The sequence below is a fragment of the Aplysia californica genome, unplaced genomic scaffold, assembly GCF_000002075.1.
Source record: "Aplysia californica isolate F4 #8 unplaced genomic scaffold, AplCal3.0 scaffold00419, whole genome shotgun sequence".
Taxonomy (NCBI): domain Eukaryota; kingdom Metazoa; phylum Mollusca; class Gastropoda; order Aplysiida; family Aplysiidae; genus Aplysia; species Aplysia californica.
Window position 1 is genome coordinate 637,148 of NW_004797689.1, and position 12,865 is coordinate 650,012.

At 38.9% G+C, this 12,865-nt stretch overlaps 1 protein-coding gene across 1 annotated transcript in view; it reads left to right on the top strand.

Annotated features, from left to right (window-relative positions):
• The first annotated feature begins 6,736 nt into the window (after positions 1 to 6,736).
• Positions 6,737 to 12,865, top strand: part of LOC101859262 — a 12,796-nt gene continuing 6,667 nt past the window's right edge. The window contains exons 1-2 of the mRNA XM_005104412.3: positions 6,737 to 7,099; positions 12,425 to 12,585. Of these exons, the coding sequence (XP_005104469.1) occupies positions 6,928 to 7,099; positions 12,425 to 12,585 (333 nt within the window). The 5' untranslated portion in view covers positions 6,737 to 6,927. The remainder of the gene's footprint in view (positions 7,100 to 12,424; positions 12,586 to 12,865) is intronic.

A 12,865-nucleotide genomic window follows, 5' to 3' on the forward strand; every position in this document is an offset into this window, starting at 1 on the left:
GGGGGAGAGCCGTGTTGCTTTTTTTGATTTTGGAAGAGTGTTTGTTTGTCTCCAAATAAGGAAACCACCGAGTTATCTTTTTTTCGCCAGTAATGTCTAGAGTTGAAAAGCTAATTATTTTCGCTTTCCCATTTCGGCATTCCTTTGCCATACAGTTTACTTTACCTTATTTGGGCTGCATAATAGTTTGTCTGTCCTTTGTCCAGTAAAAAATTACTTGCCGGAGACCGAAATCAGAGTTCTGGACCCACTTCATTTTCAACGACCTACTGGACTCAAAGTGGATCATATACAAAAACAAAACAAAACAACAACAACCCAACGACCTCAGATTCGTTAAGTCAGGCTGAAGGGGGAAAATACAGCAAACATTGACAGGTTCCCAGAGAAAGAGCCAATGTGAGGCCCAGTCGGGGTTGAACGTAACGTAAGTTTTGAGAAATCTGACGCCAATTTTACTTATAAAATGGAATTACTATATTACCTTGTGTACCTGATGAAAAAGGGATGAGAGAGTAAGTAAGTAATACTTTCAACGATTCATAAGTTATGGTGACTATTTGTGAGGCAGCGTGGTGGAATCAGGCTCTCGTCAAAATAATCAAAGTGAAGAAACTTGCATTTTTCCGCAGGTTTTTTTGAATTTTTAACAAATTTTTGTTTTTTGGCTCAACACCTTTCTTGCCCATTAAAGAACTCATTTCTGTGTGGATTTTTCAGAAAATCGTTGATTAAAGGCACAAAAAAATGTAAATTTTCAGTTACCACGGACTCTTAAGCTAAGGAAATAACTAATCTTTGGAGGCCATTTTCTCACTAATTTTACCCCTGAAAACAAGTGACCCCTACCTCCTTCTTTCGCAAATATCTTGACTTGTATTCAAGATAAAAGGATATTTTTGTCATTCAAATAAAGACAAGAGAAAAAGCTTTAAGATGACACCAATAACTCTACATGCCCCCAAATTGACGAGAGCCTGATTCCACCACGCTGCCTCACATTTGAATGATGTGGGGTAGGGAAAAGATTGGCGGAGAAAATGTAGTTTAAAGTCAAAGACGGTTATTAGTTAGGTTTAGGTTAGGTTCAAGAAAACATAAAATAAACATATTTATACATTGATTTCGTATTTTTTAAATCTGGAAACTAAACAAAACACGTTACATTTTGCCGCCCTGTCTACTTGTTCTCACAGGACTCCTCTCTGACTTGGTCGGCACGGATCTCGGTCACAGCCTCAGAGAGGGCTGTACTGGGGAACAGCGACTGCTGACGTCATTTTACCGGGGAACAGCGACTGCTGACGTCATTTTATCGGGGAACAGCAACTGCTGACGTCATTTTACCGGGGAACAGCGACCGGGGAACAGCGACTGCTGACGTCATTTTACCGGGAAACAGCGACCGGGGAACAGCGACCGGGGAACAGCGACCGGGAAACAGCGACTAGTATTTTAATATATTTCTCTGTCAAATTTTATCTTGGCTTGGTGAAATCGCCTACAGTATCGAATACAGTTATCGAATACAGTTTGATCTGAAATGTCGCATTTCGCCTCGATTTTCAACCTGATAAAAAAGGCTTAATTGGACAAAAGACTGGCTTTAAAAACTCACACTGGGGGTGGTGTAATGTATGAAATCCACGCCGTTACAAACTTTTAAATGTTAAACTGAGTTTTAAGACATTGATTAAAGCAACTGAAATATGGATAGAAACTGACTTTATCGACACGAAACATGAAATACTACTACTGTGTACTGGAAAACACATTCAAAGTCTCGACCTGCACTCCCCATTTGAAAATATGAAACCTGTACCGTGTGCTGTCATCTGATACTACTATACCAATGACACTGTCCCATGCAGATCAAGTGTAGAACCAGATACTCTAAACAGCTTTAAACACATATCCACACTCACATTGAGCAGATTTAGCACACAACAATTTCTGGTCGTATTCAAAACTTCTTCTCGCTTCATTGCTCTCCTCAGTTCACAGAACACTGTTCTAATTTCTGTACATACATACATACATATGTTGGGCACTGTGTCATGCTAATTATAGAAATTCACTGTGTCGTGCTAATTATAGAAATTATAGCCTAGCTGGGAATGAAGGTGGAAAATGGAACGGGAAAAAGGGGGGGAGGGGTGTATTATTTTAGTCCCAGACTCTGACAGCCGATTAAAATCCCTTTTATATATTTCAACTATACGGTTCGCGTCATAGCCCTTGGCCAGATAATGTAACTCCGGGAAGTAGACGATGAATAGAACACCAAACAGAACCATGGCTGGCTTAAAATTGATTGAGCATTGAAGATCGGAAATATGCTGAAAACAGACTGATGTAAATCTAAAAGCAGTTACATGTATAAGAGATGGGTGGAATGATAAATGTAACTAATGAAATTATGTGAAATAATATTATGTGAGGCGTGCTGACAAAATGAGTTACTCCTCGCGATCCAAGAATGGAGATTGCAGCCGAAAATGAATACTGGGGTCAGATTTATAGAGATTTCCAGTTGATGCCCTTTTTGTTCAAGTCTATCGTGTCATTTTTTATTCCATACTTACAAATTATAATGAATAAACTCCACCTATAAAGTTGATGTATCAATTTCCATACGGCTAAAATCCGAAAGAAGTAACTCATTTTGTCAGCACAACTCACATATATATGTATTTGTACTGCAGACGTGTCCCTCCTTTGTGTGTATGTAACAGAGAGGCCAGTTGGCAATTAGAAGCCTTCTTTCCAGCTCTGAGGGCAAAAGCTGAATTGGCCGGGAAGTCTCGCAGACCACTGACCAGCCTCGCGCAGAGACACATCGTGATGAGAGGCAATTTACATCAAAGTTACGAGCCAGCGTGATAAACGCAGATGAAGGGACGAGTCTCTGTTGTGCGACAACCCACCAGTGTACCCCTATTGTCTCTCATAGCGCCTTCAAATAGACCGAGGGCTTTCTAAACATCAATTAAAGTTTATTCCCTTCAAAGTAAATCAAACATTATTGTCAGCAATCATGCTCTAGTCTAATGTCCAGCCGAAAAAAAGTGACCGGTGCCGTCGGTCTTGCCTAGTGAAAGAACCGCCCCTGCCCAAGACCCCAGTTCCCAGAAGTCGGGAATCTCGCGACAATGTGAGAACTGCTCATGAAGAGGTTACAAAGGAAGGGAAACAGCTGAGAATGGACAAACAACGGTGGTGGATTATGAATTATGTCCCATAACATTACACAAGCAAAGACCAAGCCTGCTCTGAGGTATCGAATAAAATGGAAAGGGAGGGGGGGGGTAGAAAAAAGTTTTTCGAACATTGCATTATCATCCTTGTGGATCCATCTTTTATAAACTGGAGCTCACAGAAAACTGTACACCTTTGCAAAGATGTGGCAAAATCCAACAAAGAAAGAGGAGCTGTGATGAAACCGAAGATCCCAAACAACTAAACACAGCCCGTCTAAAGACTAAAAAGACCAAACGCGGCCATCTACAATCCATGAAGCATGTTGTTCAGTTTGATTCGCATGCATTTTATGATGCTTTACCGTATTGAAAGGGTAGCATTTAGAGGATACCAACTTTATCCCTTTATTTGTGAAGCGTTAAAATATTCCAACTTTTGTTAAATTGATTTTAAATTCTGATAATTTAGTAAGCGGGCTTCCAACCCTGCCAGTCAGGGACAACCCGGGCTGAGAGTGATACAACATCCCAACATAAAGACCGATGGGCGAGATATTTGATAAAGATTTCGGAACTCACTTGACGTATCTCGCATGTGCCATGTCTCTACGGGGGCTGCCCAGTTTGTCACAATTTCATTTAAGTATTTGAGTATTGATGACGGTCATAATTATATCACTTAAACATTGTAGTTGTAACTTAAGTTTTTTATTCTCCACCTTCAAATTGGTTTGTCACAATTTTATTTAAGTATTTGAGTATTGATGACAGTCCAGTGACGAAGCGTCTATATAATCAAATAATCACGGATTCCCTTTCTGATTTAGAACAATTGTCACAGTCAAATTCACCCATAAACGTAAACCTCATAAATTAAATATAAAAAGACGTTCATAATCACCAATGATCAGTATGCCTAACAATAACATTCTAAACGGTTTCATTGCCAAAGGAATAGCCTGTTCACCCCTTTCGAGCCACTCTATAAGCAGCCACAAGCTTTGATTATGTAAGCTGAAAGTCAGGCTGAAAGAGTGTACCAAAAGAATTGTAGGGAACATGTATACAGCACTCAAAAAAGTTTCATTGCCACATATACCCTGTTAAACCCCCTTCGGGCCACAGTTGTAAGCAGTCACAATTATATAATTGATTATATAAGCGAATTATTACACTGGTCGAGTCTATTATATAATTGATTATATAAGCGAATTATTACACTGGTCGAGTCTATCTCACAAATATGAGGGAATTAACTCCGGATAATCTCTTGCCGGCTGCGAGTGCTTGTTTTTTTCCCTCGACTTTTTACCGCCCTATAATCAGATCGTGACCTCGATTATGACACCAGCTCCTGGCCGCGAAACGCAAGACAAAAACAGCCAAATGTGAAATAAAACATTTACAATTGTCATGTTCTACCAAAGAGTTTAAACTCACTGTTAACAGATCTACATGTAGTTCTTACATCTCTGCTTCTTTGCTTTGTGTTTGTGTATTCACATATCTACTAAAGCTCAATTAAGTTTTAGTTGAAATTAATATTTAATGAGATACTTTCCCGATTATTTTGGCGGTTGAACATACAATAATAATAAGAATTCAGAATTTGTTTTCATTCACAACTCAGTGTTGCTGCCTCGATTAAGATTTTTGTGTAATATTTCCTGGCCCTGTCTGGTCTCGTCTCACTTTGATTAACAGTTAAACAAGTCAGCCTTCACCCTTGCGACAGTCATAATTTTATAGCAATTAAACATTGTAGTTGTAACTTAAGTTTATTATTCTCCACCTTCAAATTGGTTTGTCACAATTTCATTTAAGTAGGCCTATTTGAGAATTGATGACAGTCATAATTATATTACTTATCCCATATTGCATGATATTTATAACAATTTTCCGTTCTAAAAATTACTAAGTGGTGAAATCATCTTTTATATGGCCACAAGGTAGGCACGCTGTGAGTGGTTTTAAGAAATTTTGATTTTTGTTATGTAATACAGGTTAGTTGCCTGAGGGCAACACTATGTAACATCGCACAAAAAAATACATGAAAAATAAGAGATGGATACCTTTTTTTTCTCTTTTTTCCACGCTTTATTTGACTTGGTTTTTAATCTACAATGCATGTAATTGATGGAAACAGTTGCTGGATGGTGTAAAGCAAAGATAAACAGCACACTTGAGGCACTGCACTTTTGGAGTGCCCTTGCAGCCCGGCCTCTTGCACCGTCCCTTTTTTTCTGAAAACACCGACCAATGACCAATGCCATTAGAGTGGATTGCTTTGTCTGTGTTGGGAACTTGGGAACTTGGGAACTTGGGAACAAAGGCTCTGGGCACCCAAGCGCCAATCAAGCTTTGCCTCTTGTGTCAAGACTGCTGGAAACTACATGTACCTTCAAATTCAATGGCTCATACCAGGGGAAACAACCAGTAGTGATGGGCAGGTATCGATACCTGGTACTCACTTAGATAGCTATAGGTATCGGTATCGGTACCGATACCTGCTCTAAACATCGATACCTAAGTGTGATTTATCCCCGGGCTGCCAAAGCAAGTGACTTGGGCCTTGAGAATTTTTTTGTTTCTCAAAATTGATAAAAGTTTTCGTAGGGGGGGGCAAGCGTTTTAAATGTATCTAGTGATTTTTTAACAAAAAGGGAAGTTTTTCATGAAATGTATCTAGTGATTTTGCAAAATCTTCACTGACAACCCTGATTTTATCCTCATTGGTTTAATTCAAAGTTGCTAAAAATCTGGTAAATTGAATTGCCTTTTTTAGAACTCTTGTGTTTTTATTTTCCAATACTAACATTTTCTGCAAAGTTGACTTTCCTCCCATACTTCACTTAGTTGTTGTTTTTATTCTCATATTTGGGTATTTCTTTCTCTCTCTCTCTCTCTTTTACAAATAATTTTTTTTTGAGTCTCAGCTAAATAGTCACAATTTGTCTAGACACGATTACCTAAATACTTGGAAAAGTATAGTTGTATTTTTGTCTTTACTTATTACCCCCGGCGTATGTTACCAATAGCATTAGGTATCGAGGTATCGGTATCGATTACTTGAAAAAGTACTAGGTATCGATATCGATACCTAAATTGTGGTATCGGCGCATCACTAACAACCAGGGAAGAGTTTTGGGAACTGCAGTTCTATTTTTGGTATGTAGCCTGAGGGCAACACTATGAAATAAAGGGTTATAATTTCATTTAAGTATTTGAGTATTGATGACAGTCATAATTACAGCACTTTAACACTGTAGTCGTAATTTAAGGGGTTTTTTTTATTCTCCACCTTCAAACTGGTGTTGTAAGGATAGTTTCTCTTAAATATCAATTCAGCTTGTGTTGTTCAATATTCTTTTTTGTATCCAAATCAAAGCAAATTACTCTGTAATATTATTTCAACAATGAATATTTTTTCGTTGAAAACAGTTGAAAAATAAAATTCAACTCATACTATCAATCAATCATTCGTTTTTATTCTTTTTGAGAGTGTTAGTGATAACGTCCATCATGCAGGGCACAGTCGAGGCGGCATGCTTACCTTTCCTTCTCGTTTCAGTTTCAGTTTCGTGAAATATTGCCATGTTTCTTGGAAACTGTCTTGAGTCTTGATATTTATTTCATGAGGGTGGTCGTGTGGTAGTGTGGTGTTGGAGTCAGTGAGTCAGTGAGACGACAACACTTTTTTTTAAGATCCTGTAAGCGTTTGAAACACATGAGATCAAACATGGATAACATTAAAATGATTAATGAAAGTGTGCTCATTGGGTTTTATGAAGCCGAACCATGTTTGTGGAATCCATTAGACCCTGGATACACGGACAACGATCTGAGGCGGAATGCGCTTCAAAAAATCCTGATACTAGGTAAAATTCAGGATAATGGAGGTAGGTTACAATTCGATTTTCCGTTATAGATGCCCTGTAGATCTATCTGTTTAGTTTTCGGATGTAATTTTAACGGTCATGTGCAGCTACAGTACATCAGAACCAGACCCAATCCGTCTTGACTATAGATCAAGATCTTGATCTATATATAGATCTAGACTAGATCTTAATCACATGCGACCAAGGAGCGTGTATACCAAAATAATATTGCACTTGTCTTGCTCTTTGGACTTTGGGCTTTTTTCCGTGGCAGTGGCGGGCTCGCTTTGCTGCACAGCGGGGGTCGGCTACGACACTAGAGGTCGCGAGGTTGGTTTCATCGCCAAAGTGCTTGGGGTGTGTGTGTTTGTGTGTGTGTGTGTGTGTGTGTGTGTGTATGTGTGTGTGTGTGTGTGTGTGACTGTGTGTGTGTGCGCGTGTGTATGTGTGTGAGTGTGTGTGTGTGTATGTGTGTGAGTGTGTGTGTGTGTGACTCTCTCCTCTCTCTCTCTCTTTCTCTCTCTCTCTCTCTCTCTCTCTCTCTCTCTCTCCCTCTCTCTCTCTCTCTCTCTCTCTCTCTGTATGTGTGTGTGTGTGTGTGTGTGTGTGTGTGTGTGTGTGTGTGTGTGTGTGTGTATGTGTGTGTGTGTGTGTGTGTGTGTGTGTGTGTGTGAAACTTTGTTTGGGGAGGAGAACAGGAGGTACAGAATGGTACAGACTACATATCTATGGAACGAGAATTGCTGAGATTTTAAAAAATTACAGGGAGATACACCTGATAAAAAGCGAAATTACCTAATCACGAATTAGTGGTTCATTTCTAGTTGTTGGGGAGCGGCTATTATTCTAGTTTACTTTGGTTTTTAAATTTTCAGAATCTGTTAATTAGTTTTTATTTTACAAATATTTTTCTGAACCTAAGTGTAAGCAGTTGATGATTTGTTACTGTGTTTACCCTAGCAACGAGTTTGTTTTTATTTGGTACGCAAAGCTGCGCTATTTGCATTGTCAAAAATTGTTCCAAATAATGAACTACTCCCTTTCTAGGCTGAAATTCAACATTGTAAACACTTGGAAGCGAAACGAAACACTTGAAACCGTGAGAACAAAGTGAGAAAGTGTCTTGCGTTGAGTTCTTGTGAAGTTGAAAATGCCTAGGCCCAGTGGAACCAGACCTAAAAGAGGAAAGGCTTCTTCAAAAGTAACAATCAGTTTGCATCGAAAAAAAAGGTAATCTGAAGTGGGGTAAGAAGATGTGTCCAGATCAAGAAAGTGGCTATTCTCACCCGCCCGGAAGTTCTCGCAAGATCTACTCCTCCCCTCTTCTCTCTCTCTCTGTCTCTTTCTGAATACTGTCTATCGGTGTGGACGATCAAATTGACCAAAACAAAGTTAAAAAATGATGTTAAAACACAAAAGTAAATTAATTTGGTTGTCTACAAAGATGCTACGGCTATTTAACTTTTCGAATCGAGCCGAACTACGCGGGTCGCCATTTTGTTTTGTACTCTCTCTCACTCTCTCTCTCTCCCCTGCCCACAGACAAAATTGTACGCTTTTAGTAGGCTACAAGTACAGTTGTAATGGAACGTTTGTTCACAGCACAGAATTCTACAATTTTTCTCTTATCACAGTGTAGAATTCTGTGGTTTAGGGTGAACGCAAAATTTGTTGACACGCGCACCGGGTGAGAATAGCCACAAGACCCGCCTGCACTATTCTCACCCCGGGGGAGAATAGAGGTGGCCCCAGATCAAATGGGTCTGACTCGATCAGTAGTTCTATCAACAACGTACAGTCAGTACAGACTCCAAATCAAAGTAGAAATTATGCTCCAACCACTCCAACCTACAGCAGATCAAAGATCAAGTTAGAAGGCCTCTATAGCGGTGATAAAGACTCTCTAGATCTAGATATATCTAGTAGTGATAATTCTGATTCTGAGGGGGAAGATCTAGATCTAAATCTAGAAAATGACTGTGGACTCTGGTTATAGAATTATAGACTTTGACATTCTCCGAAACCTCGGATCCTGTCTGCCGACATTGTCATAGTACGGCGAGGCTCGTTGAAGAAAAGCGAAATGGGTTGGGGAGTGTCTTTCATTTCATTTGTGAGAACAGAAAGTGTAAAGTTTCAGAGCCATTCTTTTCTGACCCTGTGGCAGCTAAAAGGTGGTCAAGTGGGTCTAGTGGACTTATCAATCACTCGATAAATAGACGGATTGCTCTTGCAATGCGGTATATTGGATGTGGCCTAACTGCCCTGCAGACTTTTTGTGGCATTATGAACTTGCCTCCACCAGTGACAAAGTCAAAGCCATCGTATAAGAAAATAAAAAGCAGTCTTGGTGAAGCTGTAAGATAACATTCAAAATGAGAGCATGATAAAAGCTGCGCTATCGAGGTTTAGTGCAAATTTTTGGTTGTCGATTTTCTCCAAAAATCTGCGCATGATATCTCCCTTATTTCTTGACAGATTTCCTTCAAATTTTCAGCATTTCTTCTTTATTGTTTTTGCCACCTTTTGTCTAGCAAAGCCCACGCAGCGCCGATGAGTGTGACAGAAATCGGGGACTCCCGTATAGGCGCTGCGGGCCTGTTTTACCGGACCCGTTTTCTCACGGTGCCATATTTTCATTCACTCGTACGGGCTTGTTTCTCAATGGATGAAAGCGAAACTTGGCAGCCAATGAGAAAAGAGGTCAAACTAGTCACATGCGAAAAAGAAAACTCGTAGGTTACTTGGTTATGGTGCTGTTCGTGTCCGAAGTTTGAGCACTCGGCTACACCAGATTTGGTGGAATTTTGGATTTCTTTTTCACAACCTTGGTTGACAACCTTTTTCCTTTATTGTCTTCAAATTTTATTAATGTATGTTGCATACTTTTTGCGTACCATTGCAAAACACCACCCAAACTCGACTGCATTCGGGCATTCCGCTGAGTAGGTCGGGCTAGCCGGCGTCGAGTGGAAAATTCCATGACGTCATAAAGAAACAGGTCGGGGAAAGTCTACTGCGCGAGAGAGACGGGGAAACCATGTTCACCAGTTCGGCTTTCCAAAAGCTAAAAAGCACTTTTTAGGCTTTATCTTTAAGCCTGCATGAAATTTATTTGCTTTGGATATGATAAAAAGACTTTCTGCATACAAAAAAATCGGGAAGGAGAGATCACATTCTTGCGTTATCGATCGATGTCGACGGTTCTCGCGATCCTGTTATTCCCCCGACCTAGATCTACATGGACTCGTCAGTTTCGTGCCAAGGAACAAGAATTATAACACTACATAGTTATAGCAAAGATAGTACATCGTAGGGTGTAGTATCTTTGGTTATAGTAGCTTACATAAATTCATAGAATGACTTTCTCGTTAGCAAGGAACAAAATATAGATTAAATCTAAAGAATTGGTGACTGAGGGGTCTTTTTTTATGTATAATTACTAGCATTTTCTACCAATTTTGTACCGGTATGGAGATGGGTAAACTTTTGAAAGAAAAAGCGTTGTGGACACCGAGCTGGAGCCACAACCACGTTCTTGGGAGGGGGGGGGGGGGGCATCTGGTGTATTTCAAATGCTAAGGAGGTTCAAGCAAAATTTGAAAACTTCAAATGAACCTAACATGGTCAGTACACTTTCTCTTGTCTTCTGCTCCATTTCAGATGTTTGTTTGCTTTCTTTCACTATCTGTTTTTGGTGCCTGTACACAGAGCACACCTGGTATGTTATGTTATACAATTATACACAAAAATATTGCAAGAAAAGTTAATGGATATCCCATTTTAGTAATATACCCAGGGTACCTTTTCAACCTTTTCGCTCACAGTGATAAAAGAGCCTTTTATACAAAAAAAATAACAAGAGATTTGGAATCTGCAGGAAAAAATACAAAAGATAGCCAAGTTTCGTAGATATATATATAAAAAAAAAAAGAAAGTTGCAGGAGTTTGAATGTTGGCCGCGAGTCCTTGGCCTAAAATTTCTATGAATTTTTTTACACATTTCCCCTGATATTTAAATAACTACTGCAGATACATCAAATATCTTTATAGATATAGGTTCTGCAGGAAAAACTACAATAGGCTGCCAAGTTTCATTCATGTATTCCGTTTATTACGGAATTTATGATAAAAAATGCCTCAAAACACCCAAAAATGTGGACCGTGTTTTGGGATTTTTTCCTTATATGAAAGTCACCCAAAAAAAAAATTTATTAAAAAATCATCACTTTTTTATTTATGAACGAATTTTCAAAATTCAAAAACTGTGTTACTCAGCAGAGATAAGGCTATCATATGCACATTGTTTTGTTGGCTTTAGAGCAAAAAACATTTTTTCATGGTTCTTGCTATTTTGTCTGTTTTAGATTTTTGATATTCTGCATACTTTTATTTTCATTACTCTTGATATCACAGATTTTTGAGGGAAAAAAAAGCTGACATTTTGGGACTGATATATTTTTTAAAAAAAAGTATATTGAAAATCTAAAACAGACAAGAGATGCATTGGTACCTCATTTACTTAGTTTGTTTATGTTGTTTTGAAATTCCTACATTTGTGTTCAGAATCATGCGCGCAATTATGTTATCTTTTTTATTGTGAAATTTCAATTTGTTAATGGTTTTGCATTTTTACCACATTCTCTGAAGTTATATTCAAAAGCACTTATTCTCATTTTAAAGCTTGGTATCTCAGCTGCAATTTAAAGAAAAAAGTAATTGAAAATATTGAAAAATGAATTTTTTCGTGCCACCAGTCTTATCAGGTGTATCTCCCCCCTTAAAGATAACAAGAAAGCGCTTTCAATGCCTAACCCTTTGAGCCCTGAGCTGAGAGAGAGAGAGAGAGAGAGAAAGAGAGAGAGAGAGAGAGAGAGTAGTGCAAACCTGGGCACGAAAAAGTAAATTAATAATCTAGTCCTGCTTCCTTTCTTTCCAGCATGTCTGCTGTATTGCCATGTATAATAATGACATCACTTTGGGATTCCTTAAGGTTCTGAAGTGAGAGACCCCTCTTTATTTCTGGAATTTTATAAAATTCAAGTCTTTTCCCAGGTTCAGAAAGGTGTGGTTGAAATGTAATCAGACCTGCTTCAATCGCCACCTGCCCCAGACAATCATCACTGATCCCCAGTATAAACGATCAGCCACTAATTTCCACTTCCCCTTTGTGTATTTCAAATGTTATTATAGATAATAGATCTAATAATATTAAATTATTATAATGACACTGTAGAAGAAGTCTAGCTGTGTAAGAAAGACAAACACTTCTCCGTTAACAATGGATGACATCTTTGGCAATTTCGACTCCACATTATAATAATATATTTTTTGTTTTGTTTTCAGACAATAATGTTACAGCCTTGGAGAAAAGGTTTAAGCGATATGTGAACAAGTACGTAAAAGAGCTCTATAAAGTGAACGAGGATCCTTTGAAAGCATACAAGCCTAGATGGGAACACTATGATCGTTTGGATAAGTTTTTAAATCCTCTTTTCCAACAGAAGGTAGCCTATATTATGTTTCTTTGTTGTGTCCTTGTGCTTTGTAAATGTTGTTGCTTTCACAAGCAGTCTACTGAGGGGGGCTCTCGTGGCCTAGAGGTTAAGGTGTTGGCCTCTCATTCAAAAAGTCCCGGGTTCGAATCCGGGTAGCGACCGAAAAATTTTCTTCTCTAAATTTGTCTCCTTTCACCTCATTTCCTGCTCTCTAGCAATGTTCTGTCGTCTGCTTTCGTCTCCTCTTTCTGCCCCCAACCCCTCTCCTCCTTTGCCCCTTCCTCTGGGC